Raw genomic sequence first — 24,233 nt, 5'->3', positions numbered from 1 at the left:
TTTTAGTCTCCTTACTTGAGATATACTGGCACTAGAAGGGGTGCAGAGGACATTTTCTCGGTTGATTTCGGAGTTGAGAGGTTTGGCTTATGAGGAGAGACAGAGTAGACTGCAACTATACTCATTGGAATCCAGAAGAATGAGGGGAGATCTTATAGAAGCATATAAGATTATGGAGGGAATAGATAAGATAGAAGCAGGGAGTTGCTTCCACTGGCAGGTGAAACTAGAACCGGGGGCATGGCCTCAAAATAAGGGGGAGCAGATTTAGGACTGAGTTGAGGAGGAACTTCTTCACCCAAAGGGTTGTGAATCTGTGGAATTCCCTGCCCAGTGAAGCAGTTGAGGCTACCTCATTGAATGTTTTTAAGGCAAGGATAGATAAATTTGAACAGTAAAGGAATTGAGGATTACGGTGAGTGGGCGGGTAAGTGGAGCTGAGTCCACGAATAGATCAGCCATGATTTTATTGAATGGCGGAGTAGGCTCGAGGGGCCAGGTGGCCTACTCCTGCTCCTAGTTCTTATGTTCTTAAGTTCTATCAGCATAAGATGAATGCATTTTCTGTGTGTTTATCCTTAGTCTACCTTGGTTGTAATTGGTTCATTGCCTCATCTTCATTCTCTCCAAATGCTTGAAACATGCCTTCTGTCCAATCACCAACTGATCGAATGTGAACACTGAAGTAATCCTCTTCCGGGGCAGAGGTCAGAGTGAAGGGATGCCACTCCAGCTGTGAGATGGATGGACAGTTGATGAAAATGTATTGTCCAACTTCTGACTTAAAACCCCTCTTCTGCATCTGCAACTCAAGGACCTTCGATGGATGAATGACAACCTGGAACAAAAGTTACAATGATTTCAAACACACTCTTGATTTTAATGTAATTCCTGCGAATATCATTCATCAAGGTGAGGATGTTGACATTGAACACTTAGAATAAATCTGGATGTGAGGAAAAGCTCCAAGCCACTATGGGGCCTAAATAACATTGATTTGCTGGCCACTTCAGCAGTGTAGAACCAATTTGTACAGGTGTCCAGACACCGCTAAATTGGTTGGAGCCTTTTTATTGGATAGCCATAGTGGCCATTGGCAATGCACAGAGTTTTAAGGCTCCAGTACCTGATTTTGATCTGGATGTCTAAACCTATTTAGACAAGCCAGAACAAGCTCTGACTGCTGAGTATTTCCACATCTTAAATTGTTCAACCAATGATCCTGAAAGGTACTCCTTGAGGTTGTTCAAAAAATGGCTCTAAAACTGCTTGAAATGTCCTTCGCTGCACAGTGAGAGAGAAAACTGATCAACACACTCGAGCTGGCTTAAGACCAACATTGCACAGATTCAAGAGGAATACATATAAAGTTCCTAAAGAGAAAAGAAAATAAATAAAGGGAAACATACATTTTTATTCTTCTTTGAAAGAATGCGTGGAAACTAAACACAGTGATTAATCACTTAACCATGTTTAACTCCAAATATTATGGACATAGTTTGTAAGAATGATTAATGGGGATCACGTATGACTGCACCCTCTTGTCATAGTATCTTGTATCAACCTAGTATTTTCTACCTTGGTGACGACAACCCTCTGCTGGGCTCGATACAGTCGTATTAATCTCTCACAGACATAGAGTATCATCGGCCCAAGCACCCACTTCCAGGTCTGGAACAGAACAACACAATGATATAACTTTTTAGATGTTCTTGCTTTTTACAGTGAGTTTTTTAAAAGTTTATTTATTATTGCCACAAGTAAGGCTTACATTAACACTTCAATGAAGTTACTGTGAAAATCCCCGAGTTGCCACACTCCGCCACCTGTTTGGGTACACTGAGGGCGTATTTTAGCATGGCCAATCCATCTAACCAGCACATCTTTTGGACTGTGGGAGGGAACCGGAGCACCCGGAGGAAACGCACACAGACACGGGAAGAATGTGCAAACTCCACACAGACAGTGACCCAAGGCGGGAATCGAACCCGGGTCCCTGGTGCTGTGAGACAGCAGTGCTAATCACTGCGTCACTGTGCCGCCACTTACCCATGTAGTTAAAGATAAGTGAGGACAGATGGCTCAGTACAATGCAGCAAAGACACCTATCTTAAAAGGTGAGAATGACTCATCACCAAATGCATTTTCTTCTTGTTAATGAAATTATTGTCACTGGAGTGCTGAAGTTATCAGAAAATTAGTTATACATAATATGGGGCTAGATTTTATGGGGAGGGGGAGTGGGTTTCCTGGGTGTTGGTCTGTTAATTGGCTTAAGATGAGAATTTCTGACCCCCATTGGGGAGGAAACCCTGCCTCCAAAAGCTCTCAGCCATGTCACTGGGAGTGGTGGCCACTGCAAGGACTACAGCCAGTCCTCACTGGTGACAGCAATGATATCGGATGCAAAGGCAAGTAGGATACATGGAGCTGTATCACTGGGGCCAGGCTGGTAGCTCCTGGTGAGGGGGGAAAGGTAAATAGGGTGGCGGGGAGGGATATGTAAGGGTAGGAATGTCTTTTATGGGCCTCTGATGGGCACAGGGGCACCAGCCACCAGACCAAGCAGTGAATGCTGCACTGTTTCCCACCTTGGATTAAATTCCAGCAGTGGCAGGAGATCTCTAAGTTGCCATTAGTTGACGACTTAATGGCCTCAATTGGCTCATGAGTGGGCAGACCGCTGCACATGTCCACCCTCTGCTGAAGGTAAAATCGCAGTGGTGCAGGCAGCTAGATGCTGGGAACGGTGCTCATGGCATAGTCCCCTCAATTTCTGCCCCTCCTCTTCAATCTGCCAACCTGCCCCCAGGAGGCTGTAAATTCCAGCCCTTCGAGTATCACACTCTGTTTTCACCGTGTTATTAAAGCACACTTAACACAAAAGGACAGCTTTCGAACCTGTATATCTTATCACAATTAGCTCGTTTAGTGTCCTTCCCGACATAGCAGATCAACAGCTTTCCCACAGGACGAGAAATAAATAATAATCATTGAAAGTAACTTTGTAGCTTTTAGCTGCTGCCATATTCAGCCAAGTGGGTGGATGCCATTAGTTCTCCAATCTATTTTCTCACATGTGAAATGAGCGTGATCTGGAGAGACCAAGAGGAGCAGGAGAGAGTGAGGAATTCATTACAAAAATACTCACCATAGGATCTCCTCCCTCAAACGAAGGAATTGGGCATTCAGGGATTTTCCCCCAATCCTCTGTGCGATTATGACAGAAATTGTATTCATGTACCTTCATGCTGTCAGTAGTTTGATGTCGAACAATACGGCTAAGAGAAAAAAAAGGCATATTTCATTTAAAGGGTAAGTGAGACAGATGGTTATCAGAGAACCAGGCAAGTCAGCAAGTAAAATTAGAATTACACACAAAACTTAACTTCCTTTTTGAGATTTTTTTTAAAAGCTCCAGATGAAGCTATCTTTACAAGAGTGACTTTTCAAGATACATTTATGGTGATTTTTTGGATTGCTATTTAATATAGTACTATGATGTGGAGATGCCGACGTTGGACTGGGGTGGGCACAGTAAGAAGTCTCACAACACTAGGTTAAAGTCCAACAGGTTTATTTGGAATCACGAGCTTTTGGAGCGCTGCTCCTTCATCAGGTAAGTAATTCCAAATAAACCTGTTGGACTTTAACCTGGTGTTGTGAGACTTCTTAATATAATACTAAAGTACCATTTGAAATGATAATTCCTGCCAAATTGATGTTGAACACAGTTATAGGTGTGATAAATGTCTTCATTCACTGACATTCACAATGCTTTGGCCTTGATTTTAAATTGAGATGGGATCTCTGCATGTGGGGACCTGGGTGAACAACAAGTTACTTGACAGGGCCCAGGGAGATTTTTGACTCATGTTTCATTTAAGTGCTTGGGACACCTGAATTACATGAACTCAAAGTCTCCACATATCTTTCCTGAATTTCACCCTCTTTCTCACTCATTTGCCATCTTTCCAGAGAATGCTTACTGGGCTGCAGTGCCAACAGTCTGCAATCCACTTGTAACTTTGCTCTAGTGTGGGATGCTGTGCACACACCTGAGGAGGAAGCACCCCAGCTAAGTCTGATCCCGTTTTCTTGAAATGATCAAATGTGCACTCATCTGGTAGGAGGTGCTGGTGATCAGACGTGCCAACCTCAGCTGCTCTCTCTTTTCATACCTTTGCACAAGGAGTGGTGCTCTACCACCACCCTCAGTAAGGACTGCTAACCCAGTACAAACCAAAGATTGAAACTGCACCCAATATTAATAGTTGCTTTTGGGCACTTTGTCCTATGGAATATCTCTCTGATAAAATAACATTACTAAAACATGTTTGTTATCTGGCTATTATCACATTGCTGTTTGTCGGACCTTCCTGTGCGCAAATTGGCAGCTGCCTTTCCTACTTTGCAACTGTGGTTGCAAATCAAAAGTACTTCATTGGCTGTAGAATGTCTTGAGGCATCCCAAGGCCATGAAAGGTGCTTATGATGAATATCTAGTTCTGAGGTAATGTCCAATTCTGGGAAGACTGTTGTTGTGAAGATAAGGTAACTAAAATGCTGGGCTTTAGCGATTGCCAGAACCTCTAAAGGAAAATGGTAGTATAGAAGATTACTCATCTATGTTTAATAGAATCAAAATATAAAAGATAGAGCAATAAAACAGTAGGTGGGCTTACATCGCTGAAGAACTGGAGACATGGGGCCCGATTTTACCATTACGTTGCGCCCATTTTCGGGCACGAAAAATTGGTGAAGTCGGACGTGAGGCCAGTAGCGTGATCCATGCCCGCCTCCACGCCAGTTCCCCTGTACCAAGGCCCGAAAATGGGCGCGACGGCCATTTAAATGCATTTGAATGCATTTAAATTGGCTTAATGGGCTGCACGCCCATCTTTACTGGCACTTTCCCCTTTACCACCGTATTCGCCCATCCAGAATTGGCACGAAACAGACATGCACCATAGAAGTCCGATTCTGGCGCTCCAGTTAATGAGGAGGTAGGTGCCTAACGCCTGACGGCTCTCTGCTTGAGATTGGTGGGGGTAGGAGGGGGGTCAGCTGCCACTCTGCCTGAGATCAGTGGGGAGGGGAAGGCGGAGGCGGGATCACTGTGCCTGGGATCGGTGAGGGGGAAGGGGGAGGGGTCTGCGATCGGTCTGGATGGCGGGAGAATGGGGGGATAAGGGGGCCAGTAATGTTGTGGGGATGGGGCAATGTCTGTGGGGGGCCGGGGGAGGCATTATTCGGCCCACGAGGAATGTGACAGGGGAGCAGCATTCTATCATTTTTTTTCCTGCGCATGCGCAGTTGGTGACGCCGATCGGACCTGCAGGATTTTGGGCGTGTTAAGCCACACCCACAGGCTTGTGCAGCGTATTTCGGACTTGCTGATATTTTTTCAGGCAGAGTATGTATGGGGACTCCTGAGAACGGGTCTAAAAGTCGGATCTGAAACACTCCCAGTTTCAAGTCCGCCCAGCACTTAGAATCAAAATGGTAAAATAGGGCCCATGATGTCTACAGAAGTTGCAAAGAAGTGTATCTCAGAGAGATGTTTTGTTTTGGATGCTAGCGCAAAATTAGTTTAAAGAATGTTCAGTGAACCCTAAAGGCTATGTTGCCAAGAAGATGGATGCAGCTTAAGAAGGTTCTCTGGTCTAAATTTATTTGTGAGTTTGCTGGGAGAGGGGTTTGGTTTGACTTTGAGCTTCAAGTCAATTGTAGCTCATCGAGAAGCCCTGGGAGCTGCCCTGAGCCCTGGTCGCCATTTATAGCTTGGTGCAACCGGGCGACTAAAGTTCAAAGAGAACCAGAGACAGTGCCAGTGAAGCTAGCAGTCTGCAAAAAGAGTTAAAAATAATTAGAGGCGGGATTGCAGTTTTGTGAAATTAAGTCTCAGGAGGACAGATTGAATCATGAGGAGATGAACTGTTGTTTTGGTAGTTAAAGTTAGAATGACTTTTGAGGGAGGTCAGAGGCTAGATTTTCAAAAGTGAAGAGTTGAAATCCCTTGTGACAGAGACAGAGTCTTATTGAGACTTTGTGACTCACAGTGGTTACTGAAAACTGGGTGGGTTGCTGAGAAATCCATGGTATGTGTCTTGATCACATTTGTCATTTAGTGTGAAGTATGGTGTGTTTGATCACAGTTTGCCTGTTAATCCCTATTTACCTCATGCTTAATTCTGAATGTTACCGTATAAGATGGATATTGTTTGTTGTTCTACTTTGCTGCCTTTTTATAGTAAAGTTTATTTTGTTTGTTTAAAACTGTGGAATCTTAAGGCATTATTCTCTTTGTGGGTAACTGGGATTTCAAACTTTGTCTATTTTAGATAAAAAGTTACTGGTGCCTATCAAAACTTGCTATATAAATGTAAGTTAATTTTTCTTCACAGAAATCTCAACTGTTTTAATTAAGGTATAATCCCACACAGCAGGATTACATTGCTCACAGTTTTCACAGTAACTGAATTGCAGTGTTAATGTAAGCCTGCTTGTGAATAATAAATACCCTTTAACTTTAACTTTTACATACCCAATTCCATGGATGACAAGCCCTGCAAAAAATATGACAAAGAGATGGTGTGTAAACCAGAAGACCTCGAAGTACGATCTGCGAATGGTGTCTGTCGAGGATGTGATCATGATAATAAGCGCAATTGTGATGATGACTCCAGTTAGTCCAGCCACAGAGGTGAATGCAACATAGGTGGGTGTCTGAGAAGCAAATGTACACGTGTTACCGATAGCAACACTTACCAAAAAGCAATGATTCTGACTAAACCAGATTTTCACACATAATCCAAATGATAAAGACTTTTTATGACATTACTGACATTTAAAAGTGACATTTTTACTATTGGGAGCTTAGATTTGGGATCTAATTCCTTTATAATTTTTGTAATTGTGTATTTGGGACAATTTTAAAGTTTATTTTGCTTGTATACCGAGCAAGTATTATACAAAGTGGAACAAGCAAACATGAATGATTAGATTTCTGAATGTTCACATTAATGTTTTTCAGCTAATGTTAATTGCATTGTCAGTAAACACTCGCAGTTAAATGTTAACTGCTGATTATCAGATGCCTCTGCATTATTCCTCTACATATTGGACAGGTTTGCCTTTAGCAACGGAAAGTAAACGTTAACCTAAAATAAAACTTTTTAAAATTGAATTATGTGTTAAAACTTAATTCCCATTTTACAGATTCCCTTTTAACTCTTTTAAATTGGCTCTTGGTTGATTCTGATGTTGCTGAAGTTATATCTCCCCCCAGTTCCATATTCTGTTTTTGCCTTCTCTCCAGCAGTTGGCAGGCCAAGAAAACCGATTATTGACCTGCTTGAGATCTGTACTGAAGCCAATCTTAAGGAGGTTAAGAGGTGTTATGATTTGTAATTTGATGTAGCGAATAGGGGCATTTATGGATCTTGTTTGTCTCCCTTGTGGGACCGTGAATTGGGTTCAATTGAATTTGTTTTTTGGAGCAAGCAAGGAATGGAATTGGGTTTGCCCGGTTCACTCTGAGCATTGGCTTTTTAACTTTAAGAATGAAGTTTAAAAAATTTTTTTAAAAAGGGGGCATTTATGAAAATACCATTAAAACCTTGTTAGTATTTGGAAGTGAAGGAATTGACTTTTCCATCCTTAGGTCTGATACTCATCACCAGAATGTTATTAGATTTAACTCTTCCTGGGTAGGGTGATTCTTGATTCTTGGAAGTGCTTTATGTCAGAATAAGTAGCCTTTATTATTGCTGCTGGTGGACTGCAGTAATTGGGTTCTTAATAATAAAACAGTTTTAACATCACTGTCCTATTTTTGGTGCTGTTGAGTAGTCCAGCTCTCCTCAGGCACCGTTGAAGTCCTGTCATTGTGAGCGCACTGCCTTCAAGTAGCATAATGCAGGGAAGAGCTCTTAACATTGTACATGCTTAGTGCACAGGTAGTGTGCACTAAAACTACCAATAGATGGTCATTCAGCAGTTAATACTAATTATAGAAAATGCTGACCATGAATCAATTACAGTATTGAGCTATGCAAGATTTTAAAAAGTGAATTATAGAAACATAAATATGAAATGAAAGAGGATGGGAGAGCATGAATAACTAAATTCCAGGATGGAAATGGAGATAGTGATAGCACAGACAGAATGGGCTGAACAGGCTCCATCTGATCCACAATTTCTGTAATTCTTTGGATATAAACAAGATTAACAATGTTCATGCAGTGAAAGTGTTGACTGTCCCAAAAATTAAAATACAAGTTTAAAATTAGATGGTTAAGAATAGGAAAGGAAATTTTAAAGATTTCTTTCATTCAAATAATAGTGTTTCAAAGCAGATTATGAGGAAATGCCTTTGAAGGAGACAACATTATGGGTTCAAAAGGATTGACTGTTCCTGGAGGGCAAAAAGATTGATGCATATGGCAAGAAGGTGATGAGTTAGATACATATAATTTTTTGTTCTGTTAAAAATTGCTATCTACTAACAAGTATGTGCTTCTTACCATCTGATCTGATCTAATAGGATTCAACCACTTGCTGGTATTATCCCCAATACGAGACAGCACAGCATCCAATGTCTGTTCTTTTGACTGTTGACTGTTGTTGAACCATTCGAAGTTCAGTAAATGTGCCACAATATGAATTGCTGAGGGAACAAGATGACCACAATGTTAGATAGCAAAATGCAGGTTGCTCTTCTTTTCCTCAGAACAAGGCTTAAAGGAAACCCTAATTGCAGATGAATTAAAAGCTCACATTGCTTCTTTGTCGAGCCATATAGAAAGAATTGTGTTACAATAAAGCCATAAATTTCTGGCCATCATTGTTGTAATTAGACTGACGATATAAAATATTTCCTGTTCTCCGCACATTAGCAAAGTTGCACATTCTGGTGTCCAGAGTTGTTGTGAATTATAATAAATGATTAATTTTCCCAGTACAATTGATCACAAGACAGGAATATTAAGTTTGAATTTTGCTTTTAAATTCACAACATCAGTCATTGGTTCACCTACACTGTGTCAATCACTGCAGCAACATCCCTGCAATCCCAATGAAACTTTTGGCAATGTGAACCTCCCCAAATTATTCAAATGACCCTGTAAAATCAGCTAAGACTTGGAATAGGAGCATGGAGTAGCCAGAGGTTATGCCCTGCTTGAGGCTCTGCCACTGTTTCAGCCGAGGAGAAAATCCCATCCTCCCACAAAATTATGTGAGCAAAGAAATTGTAAACATGCAAAAACTAAAAACATTGGCTGGGTGCAAGGGTGTTGGAAGAATGCCACTTTGCCCACAAGAGCCTACCTGTTTGCAAGGCAATCATATAGGCTACCAGTTTATGGAATGTGATGTTCTTGTCCAGCTGTTTTCTTGCACTGCACCTGCAACACTAACACAGAAAGAGGAAAAACAGTCAAAAATCCAACCTGGAATCTTACCAATCAGTCTGGCTGTACAGTGATAGCATATGGAGGCAAAGCTAAAGCTTTTCTACTCTGCTGTAATGATACATTGCCAGGAATTTTCCAGCCATTTATGCCCCGCTGTCATATTGGATGTAATTTCAAGCAGTGAAGATGTGCCATGATACATTTTGAAAGCAAAGTTATGGAGAGGGAATGCATGTTAAATAACAAAACTTCAAAAAGAGCAGAGAAGCAGAGAGACTGAGAAAGTTAAAGGCAGGAGGACAGGTTAATAAAGTTGTAAAGAAAATCTGAATCCCAGTTTAAGAGCATAATGTACCAAAGCAATGAAGTAATATAAAATTATACACATTATTAGTTAGGTTGTAAATTACTTTGTGCCTGTTTGGTTACCTTAGTGATGGAGAAGTCTGGCTTAATTGCTTTACTTTATTTTCTAAAAATTCTCTTGTTTTTATTTCTTGCAAACTTCACATCAATGTGAAAACTAAAGGAAAATATTACTTGTAAGTACTAGATCTTCATTTCCTGCAGATAATGGCCAGAATCTTCTGGCCATTCACACCCGCAGGCTTCTTTGGTCCCGCTGCAGTGAACAAAGATTTGGCTGAGTGCCACAGTGTAGGTGAACCAATGGCAGCTGATGAAGGAAAGTATGCCGTATGCCTTCTTAATCACCTTGGCCACCTGTGTTGCCACTTTTAGGGAACTGTGGACCTGCGTGCCCAGACCCCACTGTATGTTAATGTTCCAAAGGGTTCTGCCATTTACAGTATAATTCATACCTAAATTTGATCCTCCAAGCTGTATCACCTCGCATTTGTCTGGATTAAACTCCACAAAGTGTCTTCTATACCTGGATTCAGGTCAATTGAGAAAAGCAATGATGCTGACATCGATCCTTGAGGAGCACAGCTGTTTATATCCTTACAGTTCAAAAAGCACGTCAACCATATTCTTTGTTTTCTATGCTTTATTCAACCTCCTATTCGTACTGCCACTTTCATAATATTGTCTTAATCAACAAACTTTCTATGTGCACCTTGTCAAATGTCTCCCTACATCTTTCTTCCTTTAAGATACTCCTTAAAACTTGCTTCTTTCCCCAAGGTCATCTGACCAAATGTTGCTTTGCATGGCTTGTTGTTATACTTTATTTGATATACCCCTGTGAGGCACCTTGGGACATTTCATTAGAGTTAAAGGCACTACATTAATGTGGATTATTGTTGAAAAACCATGCACAAAATATCCATAAGTGTTCTTTATCACGACAATCTGTTACTTTGTCAAAGAACTCTACTATATTTGCTAAACACTAGTTGCCTTTTACAAATCTATGCTGGTTGTCCTTAATTAGTCCATGTTTTTCCATGACTGCTAGAAACTGACCATCTACCAATGTTAGGCTGACGGGATGTAGTTATCTGCTTTATCTCTTTCCTTCTTGAACAGAGATATTATGTTGGGAACTTCCAAGTCTTCAGCAACAAATTCCATATCCAGAAGTGCATAAGGATTGTGATTAAAGCTTCTGCTATTTCCTAATGGATTACCCTGAGTTTAAAAAGTTTATTAGTGCCACAAGTAGGCTTTCATTCACACTGCAATGAAATTATGTGAAAATCCCCTAGTCACCACACTCCGGCGTTTGTTCAGGTGCACTGAGAGAGAATTTAGCATGGCCAATGCACCGAACCAGCACATCTTTCAGACTGTGGGAGGAAACCGGAGCACCCTGAGGAAGCCCATGCAGACATGGGAGAATATGCAGACTTCGCACAGACAGTGACCCAAGCCGGGAATCGAACCCCAGCCCCTGGCGCTGTGAGGCAGCAGTGCTAACCACTGTGCCAGCGTCATTCACCGTCACCTCATCATTCTAGAATGCAAAGCAGCGAATTCAGCACTTTGTCCACTTATTTCTGTCATTTTTCATGTAGCACTTCCTTACCTACCAACTTATATATCTATTTACTCTACTTCTCAATTAGCAATTTAGTATCTGCTATTTCTTCATCCTCCATGACATTTCCTTTAATGACTAATCAACCCTACTGTTGCATTACTGTAAAAAGGTTTACTTTTTCCTTTTCCCAATCTACTGAAATACTTAATTTTAAACATTCTATATTTTTGCTTGATTTCCTGTTGTATTATTAACACTAGATTCTTCATGTGCCTCTGTCCATAAGTCTCATTTTAATGTATTACTCATAAATTAATTCCAGATTTTGTTGCAATTATTTATGCCTTGTGAGCAGTGGTGGACGGACACACTGGGGGGGGGGGCCCACGCTCACCTTCATTTCTGCCTCTCCCCCCACCCCCACCACCAATAATGTCTTGTCCCTTCCCCGAAGGGTTATAACTGAATAATGTTTAAAAAAGTAAAGTAAAGTTTATTTATTAGTCGCAAGTAGGCTTCCGTTAACACGGCAATGAGATTACTGTGGAAATCCCCTCGTCGCCACACTCCGGCACCTGTTCAGGTACATTGAGGGAGAATTTAGCATGGCCAATACACCCAACTTGCACATCTTTGGACTATGGAAACTGGAGCACCTGGAGGAAATCCATGTAGACACAGGGAGAATGTGCAAACTCCACACAGTGACCCAAGCCAGGAATCGAACCTGGGTCCCTGGTGCTGTGAGGTAGCAGTGCTAACCACTGTTCTTGTTAATTTTCATAAATTGGTTTCACCATGGGTTTATTTCATGGGAAATAAACAATTTGTGAGTCAATAGAATTCACAAGTAGCTATAACATAGGCTTTCAGCTTAAATTTATACAGCGATTTTGTCTAGGATGTATCCATTGCCCAGGAGATCAGAGAGAGAGGATTGTTACTGCAGTATTGGACGCCTAGAAGCTGACACCATTCACAGGCTCTACACAGGCACTCGCTGACAGATCAGATCTTAAGTGAAGCGAAGGCTGGTTCGTAATATTTCCTTTTAATTTTGCTATAAGTGAAAAGTGTTGTCGAATTTTACTCTCAATTCTACCAAACACTTTTGACGATTGTCTTTTAGATGGGAAATGAGAGGCAGTGAGTGTGTGCTACCAATCCAGTGTCACTGGAAAATTCCCTTCCCTCTTAAACAAGAACTGTGGGACCGACCCAGTGTCAAAGGTTTGAGTCATGGAGGAAGTTTGGAGAAGCTGGGATTCTCAACCTTTAAAGAAGGCACCTGAAAGATGATCATAGCTTAAGATCGTGGAGAGATAGGGAAATATATATCCAAAATATTATGTTGTATTAAATTGTGAGAGTAAGACACAGATTCACAGGTTCAAACAAGTAGAAGGCAGATTTAGGACTAGAATCAGAAGGGATCTTCCACACAGAAGAGGTTGTTTTAACTTTTGTGATCATGTAAAATAGGGAATATGGATTGGGAGTCCATTCTCCACCTTTCCATTTTCTCTCCATTGACTTTACTGGAGAAGTTTATAACAGGTAGAGGCTCTAAAATCACCCACTTGGCATTATGGACAAAAGTTAAAATTACCCCTATAGAGAGGTCACTGAATGGAATGGATAGAGTTGTGAAGACGAAACCCTGGAATTATGTAATAAATACCTGGAATTGGGCCAATTTAGTGGACAGAGGAAATCAAATGTCGTCAATTGACCTTCATTGCCTGTGATTATTGTGTCATTCAATTATATTGTTATGTACACCCATGCAATTGCCAAATTCTAGGTGTGACTCTGTGTGACTGGGTGTGTCTGTGTTATTAGCATTTTTGAGTAGGTTACACTCAGTGTCTCTGCAATTGTTAGCTCAATGAGGAAGTAAAGCCTAAATATTCCAAGATTACACCCCACACCTACACTCACTTAATGCAGTTACAAGATTTAAATTAGACATGGTAACGTAACAAAGGTTAGGTTAAATATACAACTTCCTCTTTAAGGGATTATTTGACATAAAAGAAGGAGATGCTACATCCTCAGACAGATCACAAATACCTGCAGGATATCAGATTTCAAGAGGCAAAAATGATTATTATCAATTCAGACACAAGATGCTCATGAGTTTCCAGCGATTGGGTGGAATTTAATCCCATCGTGATGGCAACCATGTCAACTGGGTCTACTTCATCACCGGAGATGCCCCATGTCAGTGTCTCGCTGACAGAAGCGGCAGAAAAACCTCCCTGATTGAGTCAGAGGAAGGAAGGGACTGACGTGGGATTCTCAACTGCCGGTGTGGGATGCCATTTAGTCTCAATGATGAGCCATTTGGCACGTCTTATCCCTGAGCCCACCTCAATTCAGTGGTGGCTCAGCAAGAAAATGGGAACCACATGGCTTCCCTGTGCTTTTTGAAAGCTGCCCAGCAAACCGTCTCAGGTTTGCCAGTGACCAAGCCTCCAAGGGTTAGTGAGGGTGGCTGTTGCTTGGCTTCGTAACCTAAGAACCCGGCATCAGGAAGGGGAAACCGCTGAGAGTCACCCCCTCTGACACCCCCCTCTTCAATGAGACCCACTCGGCAATCCTTATCCCACCTGCATTCACCTTTGGCCTGTGGTCCCTTGGCAGTCTTGGGCCTCTGGTGATTACATTGCTGGCAGCCGCTGCCATTCCCAGTGGCACAGATAGCAATGAGGGACTGCCACGTCCATTGACTGGCAGCTCTCGGCAGATCGTATTTCTGCCACTGTGGTCCTGAATCCCAACAGAGCTCTTAATGCCATTGGGACTCCACCATAGAACTGATAGGGGTTTCCAGCTTGTTCTCTAACTGGTGGGTGAGACAGCCATCAGGCCAATTAAATCCTGCCCATAAATCTTTCCGTTGATTTTCTTTTTTAAGTTTGCTTTTACTATTTCTCTCCCTTCCTTTCCTGGAGGTGTTGACTTCTTGTGAAATGTACAATACCTCAACTACAATCGCCTTCCTGAGGGCATTTAGGACGGGCAATGAATGTCAATCTAACCAGCGATGCCCATATCCCGCAAACAAATTTAAAAATCACACAGTGAGCCTTGAGAACAAGTGCTAGGGGCCAATCCCCATTGGGCAACATCAGAGTTGAACCAATCCAGCCTTCACTAAATTTCCCATAATGTTTACAGGAGTTACTGGATCACAGTCAGTGTCCTGAGACCAGAAGGCACTGGAAATTAAACACCCGATGCAAGGTCATCAACCTGAAATGTTAACTTTGTTTCTGTCTCCACCATTTACTCCCTGACCTGCTGAATATTTCCAGCATTTTCTGTTTTGATTTCAGCACCTAGCTTGTCATTATGGCACATTTTTCTTTATAAAATATGCAAACTTTACACCCTTTGATTCAGAAAGGTTCCTGTAACAGTAAGAAAATGGCTGAAGCGAAATACATCATTTCGCCATGACAGTTTATTTATTAGTGTCACAAATAGGCTTACACTAACACTACAATAAAGTTACTGTGAAAATCCACTAGTCTCCACACTCCAGCGCCTGTTCAGGTACACTGAGAAATAATTTAGCATGGCCAATGCACCTAACCAGCACGTCTTTCAAACTGTGGGATGAAACAGGAGCACCCGAAGGAAACCCACGCAGACACAGAGAGAACATGTAGACTCCACGTAGACAGTGACCCAAGCTGGGAATCGAACCCGGGTCTGTGGCACTGTGAAGCAGCAATGCGAGCCACTGTGCGACGGTGCTACCCACTGGAGTATGGCATCCTAAATGATCGATTCTGAAATTCTTCAAATGGGATGTCCAATCTTTATCTTAACTAGCAGAGACAAGTGGCACCATTTCTTAGTTGTAGGCAGAGTTGTAGGCTATCCCTGCCATGGTGTTCTTCTTTCCAATATAGAGAATCTGAGATTCAATTGCTTTCTCTTGCAGAGAGGTTAAAGCCTGACACTTGAATATTGCAGACATTTATCAGGTTGACTAGCTTGTGAAGTAAATTTGAATGAAAATGTAACAGCTGGGTGTAGCTATATTGGTGCTGGGAAATTCCTGGAAATTCTCCCCCTCCGACACCAAATTAATCAGAAATCCCATTCATGTACATAAACAAGGTTGCAACAGTACAACAGAACAATGAACTTAGGATCCGACTAATCATTTTCTCAATGAGTAATACATCTGTTCACTGTGCCAACTCATGAGGTTAAACAAGAGAAATGGTATCATATCACAAATGAAACTATCACCAAGTATCTCATTCTACACCACAGTTACTCCTGGAGTGATGAGGAAAAAAAGGAATGTTTCTTACGGAGCAGGATCCTCGGAGGAAGGTCAGTAAATTCCGGCACACAGGGAGCAGAATCAACAAGCAGTTGAAGTTGAGGCTGGCAGCAGGAGCTCGTGCCCAGGCTAGTGCAGACTAGGTGTAAACACAGGAAAATACAGATGAGCCTTTTAATCTTCATTGCCTGGGTTAACTTTATTACAAGAGTTTAAAGGCTAGTTTTAACTTCTGGTGGTGGCCGAAAGTGGCGAATAGTGCACAGGACACTAGTTAGACCCTCTGCCTGAATTGGGCAGAGTGTTTTAACTGATTTCTGTCCACCATCAGTAAAAGTTAAAAATCAGCCCTACTTAGCCCTTAACTTTTATGAACCTCCATGTTTTTCAGGTTAAAACAAAAATCATCAGTGATAATTAGTACTAACCATGTGCTCTATAAATAATTATATGATACATACATCAGTGTTATATCCAGTAACATAAACAGCATCTTTTAAAGTTCTCTGAGTGTGGAACCCTTTCCAAATATTGTAGAGACAGATGCTGAAAAAAGTTGCTATGATTGCAGAACATTTTTTTGTCTGAAGGAACAGTATAGTGAGGTCAGCAATACTGAAACATACTAAAACAATACAAGGTGTAATTTTGCAATCCTTCTTCCTGGAAAATGGGAAATGGGCGGCACGGTAGCACAGTGGTTAGCACTGCTGCTTCACAGCTCCAGGGTCCCGGGTTCGATTCCCGGCTCGGGTCACTGTCTGTGTGGAGTTTGCACATTCTCCTCGTGTCTGCGTGGGTTTCCTCCGGGTGCTCCGGTTTCCTCCCACAGGCCAAAGACGTGCAGGTTAGGTGGATTGGCCATGATAAATTGCCACTTAGTGTCAGGGGGATTGGCATGGTAATTACATGGGGTTACAGGGATAGGGGCTGGGTGGGATAGTTGTCAGGGCAGGCACGATGGACTGAATAGCCTCCTTCTGTACTGTCGGCATTCTATGATGCGTGTAATGGTAAACATTAGAAATAAGGTAAAGTTTTAAGTGGGTTTAATATAACGCTTCTGTGGAAGGAAGGGCAAAACCTATAGTTAGATTCATGCTAGACAAAAGTGTTTGTATGAATGGGGGTTGGTTCAATTCCAACTGTGTTTTTATTGACTAAACCACTACAAGTATGCAGACGTTGCTTAGCAACTGGAGGTCCTTGTAAGGTAGAAAGGTTTTTTGTTCTTAGTTCAGCTTAATTTGTGGGCAGTTGGGACAGGACACTAGGGAGTGAACATTTCTCAACAGAAGAAAGACTGGACAGGACAAGAGAGTTGCAAAGAGGCAGGCTTCCCAAAGAACCAATTACTCTCCAGATAACCAGGGAATTGGGACAGAAGGAATGTTTTAAGATGACTGAAGTTAAGGGAACAGAGACTAAGGTATTGTTCAGAAGAATTCAAGAAAGAGTAAACAAAGTTTTCTGAGTTAAAGAGACAATTGCAGTAACCACATTTAAAGTGGGAAAGGAGAATTCAGAAGTAAATCAAAAGTTTGATGCCATTTTAATATAGCCTGGGAATTGAGAGTTAAAGCAATTGTGAACAGTTTGTACAACAGTCAAGGCAAATAAATCCTTAAGGGGTGGTGTAAAACCTAGATACTGGATCTGCTGTTAAAAGTGGAGCAAAAGCTTTGTTTAAAAGAGTAATTTGGAAAACCTGGTCTGGATTTCAGAATGCAAACCAGTAATGGAAAGCATTATTGTGAACAAAGATTTTAAAGTGCATTTTAGGAAGTGGAGTTTGGAAACTCTCATTTGACAATCATCTGGGGGAATTCTGAGGAGAAATTGACAGACGCTAACTTGGGTTCAGAGCAAAGTGTGTGTATTTGACCATAGTCAATATGTGTGCTGAAAGGGACTTAGTATTAATGAGGCCATTGTAGCTTAAAATGTACTTTGTAATCTGTGCTAATCTTAAACCTGTGTATACTTGTTAAGATAAGGGGGTGTAAATGATTTTTTTCTTGTTATTAAGACTAATTAGAGGTCCTGCGACTTTGTTCCTCCATGTTTTCTTGCCAGGATTCCATTCTGGGATTTCCCGTCCAGTTATAACATCAACTGGGATCGTAACATCTCCACACCCTTCCTGGCAGTGCATTCTAGATCCAAACCACTTACTGTGTGATAAAATGTTTTCTCATATTGAGTTTGTTTCTTTTAAAAATCACTTTAAATCTCTTCCCTCTCATTATTGACCCTTTTACGAATGGGAACATTTTCTCCCTATTTACCCTGTCCAGCTCCCTCATGAACATCTTTATCAAATCTCCTCTTAAAGCCTTCTCCTCTGCATGGAGAATAGTTCCAACCACTCTGATCTATCCTCATAACCAAAGTTTCTCATCCCTGGAAGCATTCTTTAAAACCTCTTCTGTATTCCCTCCAATGCGTTCATATCCTTTTGATAGTGTGGCACTCAGAACTGTACACAATATTTCAACTGAAGTCTAACTAGTGTCGTATACAAGTTCAGTATAACCATCTTGCTATTATACTGTATTCCCTTATTAAGAAAGTCTGTGATGCTGCTTTATTAATTGCTCTCTCCCGCTCTCTCCACCTCTCCTGTTACCTTCAATGACCTTTGCATATATATAACCAGGGCCCGTCTCTCCTGTACCCCGTTAACAATTTTATCCCTTATTTAATATTGTCTCTCCATGTTCTTCCTTCCAAAATGAATCATCTCACACTTCTCATTAAACTTCATCTGTCAACTATCTGCCTACTCCACCCAACTTATCTACGTCCCTTTGAAGTTCCACACTGTCCTCTTCAGTTTACAAATCTTTCACGTTTTGTATCATCTGCAAACTTTGAATTTGTCCCCCTGCACACCAAGATTTAGATCATTAACATATATCAGGAAAGGCAAAGGTCCCAATTCCCGACTCCTAAGGAACATCACCAAAACCCTTCCTCCAGCCTGAAAAATATCCATTGACCATTATTCTCTGCTTCTTATTATTCAGCCAATTTTATACACACATTGCTACTGTTCCTTTTATTCCATGAACTGTATATTTTCTCACATTTTGTTATGTGGCACTGTATCGAATGCCTTTTGAAAGTCCATGTACATCACATCAGCAGCATTACCCTTGTTGGACTGGACACCTACTGCTGCAGAAAAGTTTCCCGTACACAATCTAGGAACATTTGCCCCTCTCAGCCTTTTGCGCTACCACCGTCCCACTCTACATTTGGGTAATTAAAGTCCCCCATTATAGCTACTCTATAATGTTTGTATCTCTCTGTAATTTCCCTGCGAATTTGTTCTTCTACATCCTTCTCGCTAGTTGCTGGGCTGTTGATTACACTGAGCAATGTAATTGCAGCTTTTTGTTCCTTAGCTCTAGCTCAATTGATTCTGTCCTTGAATCCTCTGAGACATCCATTTTCTGCAGCACTGATATAATGTGAATCGTTGGGGCCCGAGCACAGATCCCTGTGCTACTCCATTAGTCACTGGCTGCAAGTCAGAAAAAGTTCCATTTATGGCAACTCTTTCTTCTTATCTACCAACCAGCTTTCTATCCATCTCAAGACACTACCCGCAATCCCATGCCTTTCAACTTTTCCGAGTAGTCTGCTATGTGAGACCTTGTTAAAAGCCTTCTGAAAGTCTAACTAAAACATATCCATCAATTCTCCTGAGTCAACTCTACTAGTTACACCGTCAAAGAATTCCAATAGATTTGTCAAGCATGATTTCTCCTTTGTAAATCCATGCTGACTTTGCCTGATTATACCACTGCTTTCTAAATGCTGAGTTATGAAATCCTTGATAATGGACTCTAGCAACTTCCCCAGTACTGGTGTTAAGCTTACTAGTCTATAGTTCTTTTTTTTCTCTCTACCTCCTTTTTTGAATAGCGGGCTTACATGAGCTACCCTCCAATCTGTAGGAACCAGTTCAGAGTGCAAAGAATTTTGGAAAATGAACACCAATGCATCTACTATTTCCAGTGCCACTTCCTTAAGTGCTCTGGATGAAGATTATCAGGACCTGGGGATTTATCCACTTTCAATTACATCAATTTTCCCCAAATTATTTCTCTACAAATACTGATTTCCTTCAGCTCCTCAATAAAAGCCTGTTTCTCTCAGGATGTCCAGCTCATTATTCATGTCTTCCTTTGTGAAGACAGAAGCAAAGTACGATTTAGTTCCTCAGCCATTTCTTTGTTCCCCATTATGAATTCTTCTGTTTCTGACTGTAAGGGGCCTACATTAGTTTTTGCTAATCTTTTCTCTCTACTTACCTATAGAAACTTTTACAGTTTTTATGTTCCCCGCTAAGTTACTTTCATACTCTATTTCCCCCTTCTTAATCAATTCTTTGGTTCATGTCCAGCCTGCTACAATTCCCATGGCGGGCAGGCCAGGAAAATTCCACCCTATGACTTCACACATATTACAGGACACGCATTCCATTCAGAGCTGCCCTGCCATGTCTTTACTTCTCTTGTATTAACTCTATTCTACTTTGAATTACTTGTATCACTTTACTACAATGACTCTAACGTTCCCTTATTCCAGATGCTGGTTTACATATGTGTCTGATGTTCCGTTAGTACGTAGCATATTATGTATCCATGAGAATGTTCTGTGGTATTACATATAATTATAACATGTCGGTTGTGCAATGCATTGTTGTTTCTACTAAGCAATGTTCATTTCAAATTTGGAGCCAAGGGCAACATTTTGTCAACACTATATTTGGTCATGTAAGTTGAAGAAATCTGAACATTGTAATTGCTGGGAAGAGCATGGTGCATACATGATGTGATGTTCAATTCTTTAAAAAAGCTGAACAGGATTGAACAGGATTTAAATTTAACAGGATTTTAATTTGGCTCAGTCTGCCAAACACCTGCAACTCAGGCTTTGAACAGAGTCTGTTGTTACTGCAGAAATTAATGTCTAATTCCCCTTTTCTATCCTATTTGTGTCAAAATTCTTGACAAGATTAATTCTCTCCAAGTACCTGTGGAAGGTGCAGTTGACAAGTGGGAATTATTGGCTAACATTTACAGGATTGTGGCTTCGAGACTGGTGGCTGTGTCTTCCCCAAGAAGTGACATTTCTAATAAAAGTAGGTGATTTCTCAGAAAGTCCCCAGAGTTCTTATATTGTGGAGAAATAATATTACAAATCAACATAAAGAAATGATTGGATTGGGACATTTTCCCAACTATGAAAAAGAACAACTGAGACTCCAGACCTTCTTGTATGGCTATACAAAGCAGTCTTATACATATGGTACTCATTTTCTACTGTATTCTTAAAGCTGAATTCTAAATAAAATTATCCAATGATTATCTAATGAGAAAACTCATTAGATAATTATCCAAATTATCTAATGAGCAAACTCAAAAATATGGCCAAGTTAACATTGCAACTGTGGAACAAATGAGCTACCTCATATCCCCCAGTTCACTTCTATCCTAACTTCCTATGGGACATTCGCTTTGTATTCTGCAAGGTACCTTCTCCATGTTGTACTGTCTCACAGTGAACTCTCTCTGTATCCCATTGTCACTTAGGGCACATTTTCTGATTCCCACTGCCCTGCAGTGCACCCTTTCTGTTTCCGAATGTCCCATAGTGAAACCTCTCTGTATCCCACTGTTACACAGGGCGCCATCTCTATATCCCACTGCCTTATAGTGCACTTACTCCATATCCCATTGCCCCACAGGGCACAATCCCTATATTCTGCAGTCGCACAATGTACCACCTTCATATCTATGTGAGATCAATTCAGTGTGTTCCATTTACTATGACACATCTATCAGATATTGCAGCGATTTTCAGTTACTCATCAGCTATAAACATTCTTGTCAAACTTCATTTCGGAAAAAACGTCAAAGAGGTTTATCTAATTGCTCAATGGTGAAGGAAACATTACAGACATGAAACTGAACATCAAGAAACAACGAAAGTGTGAGTACTTACTCCAATAATTGCTCTCGTGTACTGGAATTTTGGATTGTATTCATAATGCATGTAATAATACACAAACAGAAAGATGTTGATTCCCAGCCACACCACCTATGAGTAAAAGATTACAGAGATTACTTCAACTCAGCAGCAAGCTCTTCTCCAACCATTGCGATTGAAGTTAATAGATTCAACAAAGTAGTCTAAATGTTCTCCTTACAATAACCAGGGCGGACAGTCCATGGTTAATCACCCAGTTGCTCATGATTCCGAAGCTTCTGTAATTCAACTGGTGATAAAGCAATTGCAGCATGATTTTATACTTAATAGAAGAGGCGGGGAACTGTGTTGGCTAACCCATGCTTCAAGGAAGTAGCAGTTGATTCTATTGCAAAATCAATTCTCCCTTCCTCTCTGTTTGTTTATTCCTGTATTTCACGCTTGTCTTTGTCAGGAAGTATTAAAGAATACTTGATTTATGTCACATTAAAACTTCACAAAGCACTTCACAATTAAATGCCTTTGATATTATGTTTATATGCATTTATATAAAACCTTTTCTGACCAGCAGTTGTCTCAAAGCACCTTACTGTACTTTTGAAGTGTAGTCATTGTTATAATGTAGGAAACACAGCAGCCAATTTGTGCACGGCAAGTTTGCATAAACAGCAACGTGATAATAATCACTTGATCTGTTTTTGTGATGTTGAATGAAGAATAAATGCTGGACACCAAGGATAACTCTCCTGTTCTTCTTCGAAATAGTGCCATAGGCTCTTCCACTTGAGGAGATAGATGGGACCTTAGTTTAACAACTCAATCGAAACCTAACCCCTCCAAAAGTGCAGGATTCCTCCAGTACTTCACCGGATTATCAACCTTAACTTTTGTGCTCAAGCTCTGGAGTGAGACTTGAAAGTATAACCTGGTGAACCAGAGATAAGCGTGCTACCATCAGAGCCACACAAAAGTTAAAGTTCATTTATTAGTCACAAGTAAGGCTTACATTAACACTGCAATGAAGTTACTGTGAAATTCCCCTGGTTGCCACAGTCCAGCACCTGTTCGGATCAATGCACCTAACCAGCACGTCTTTCAGAATGTGGAAGGAAACCAGAACATCCGGAGGAAACCCACGCAGACACGGGGAGAATGTGCAAACTCCACACAGACAGTGCCCCAAGCCAGGAATCGAACCCAGGTCCCTGGTGCTGTGAAGCAGCAATGCTAACCACTGTGCTACCGTTTCCAGCCTCCCAGCTGCGTGTTTCTTGATAGAGGTGGATATTGCCAAGGCTGCAGGAAGAAGAGTGTGCCTCCATGTTAAAGAGACCCCAAGGGCCAGGTTAATTTATTTTAATTTTCTGTGGCAAGGCAGGAAAGCACAAGCAATTGGAAGGGTGAATCCACCAGCTGCGGCTTCAAAGACACAAGGCAGCCATTGCCACTGGAGGGAACCACCGTGGACCATTAAGGAAGGCTGGAACATGTTAATAAACCACCATAGTTTATTTGGCAGTCTCGCTCAGGACAGACATCTATCCCAACACTGGTAACATGCTAATGAGGGCAGGAAGTGAAATTTAGTTGGCCGCCCCCAGGCATTGATTAGTGGGTGGCCACTCCGCTGATCTTCCCACCCTGAGAATCCTGTAGTGGTGAGCAGACATTGGGCATCCCTCCCAATACCTTCCACTGCCATTTTATCATCCTCCTGCCTCCCAGTCCATTTCCAAAGGGCTGGTAAAAATTCAGGTTTTGGGTTGATGACCTGATGAAAGTTTACCAGCATCTGCAGCATTTAACTCTCAGTTTGAACCATTGCTTGACTGAGTTCGGCAAAGACATATCAGACCTGGGACTTCCCTGCTTTGAATGACTCTCCGGTTATCCTTGCACTGAACTCTATGAAGGTTTGAAAATAATTTCGTATTAGGACAAAATCCCTTTCCAGCTGATCTTGGGTTTCTCAAATTTTAGACCAGAGACTTCAGAAAACACGACAAATTCTCACATGCAGATGAATGTCACTCTTCCTAACGAAAAGGCACCTTTTACTAACCCTCTTTTATTGCTTTCCAAAAAAATAATGATTTTGTAACCATGATAGCCTAGACTGAAATGGCAGTAACGTCTTTGCATTTTCAATTAAAAAATCATTATAGGTTTCAAGTAAATGTATCGGTCGCACATCCTGCAGCTTATTATTAAATTGCTACTCAGTTGAAGACTGAAAGGGAATTGTTTGAAAGATATTCATAATTATACGCTTTAAGGCGTACTGCTTAGTACCCTCCCCTACACCTGCCCATAACATTTAGTACAGGTAATGATGCAGTAAATCATACAGCTTACGTACAGCACAGTCTGACACAGCCTGAGCTCAGTAATGTGGGAGAGTTGTGGTGGGGGAAGGAGGGCTAGCATTAAAACCATTGTAAACATTTTGGCAATATTTGTCTATGTGACCACAGGAGCGTATATCATAAAGGAGTATTGTTGCATTGACGAGCGCCTTCAAACAACACTGGATTAGAATCTGAAGGGGAGATATTGGCTT

The 24,233-nt window shown here is 41.2% G+C and overlaps 1 protein-coding gene across 1 annotated transcript in view; it reads right to left on the bottom strand.

Moving 5' to 3' along the window:
• The window catches only part of LOC144492383 (NADPH oxidase 2-like), a 32,550-nt gene extending 10,612 nt beyond the window's left edge, over positions 1 to 21,938 (bottom strand). Inside the window, exons 1-9 of the mRNA XM_078210388.1 lie at positions 21,894 to 21,938; positions 21,689 to 21,784; positions 15,699 to 15,809; positions 9,334 to 9,418; positions 8,529 to 8,671; positions 6,548 to 6,729; positions 3,152 to 3,281; positions 1,579 to 1,671; positions 588 to 838 (exon numbers count right to left, since the gene is read on the bottom strand). Of these exons, the coding sequence (XP_078066514.1) occupies positions 588 to 838; positions 1,579 to 1,671; positions 3,152 to 3,281; positions 6,548 to 6,729; positions 8,529 to 8,671; positions 9,334 to 9,418; positions 15,699 to 15,809; positions 21,689 to 21,784; positions 21,894 to 21,938 (1,136 nt within the window). The remainder of the gene's footprint in view (positions 1 to 587; positions 839 to 1,578; positions 1,672 to 3,151; positions 3,282 to 6,547; positions 6,730 to 8,528; positions 8,672 to 9,333; positions 9,419 to 15,698; positions 15,810 to 21,688; positions 21,785 to 21,893) is intronic.
• Between the last annotated feature and the right edge of the window lie 2,295 nt (positions 21,939 to 24,233).

This window comes from Mustelus asterias, chromosome 4, assembly GCF_964213995.1.
Source record: "Mustelus asterias chromosome 4, sMusAst1.hap1.1, whole genome shotgun sequence".
NCBI classification, from domain to species: domain Eukaryota; kingdom Metazoa; phylum Chordata; class Chondrichthyes; order Carcharhiniformes; family Triakidae; genus Mustelus; species Mustelus asterias.
The sequence above is the reverse complement of the archived record's forward strand: the minus strand, read 5'-3'. Positions and strand labels throughout refer to the sequence as shown.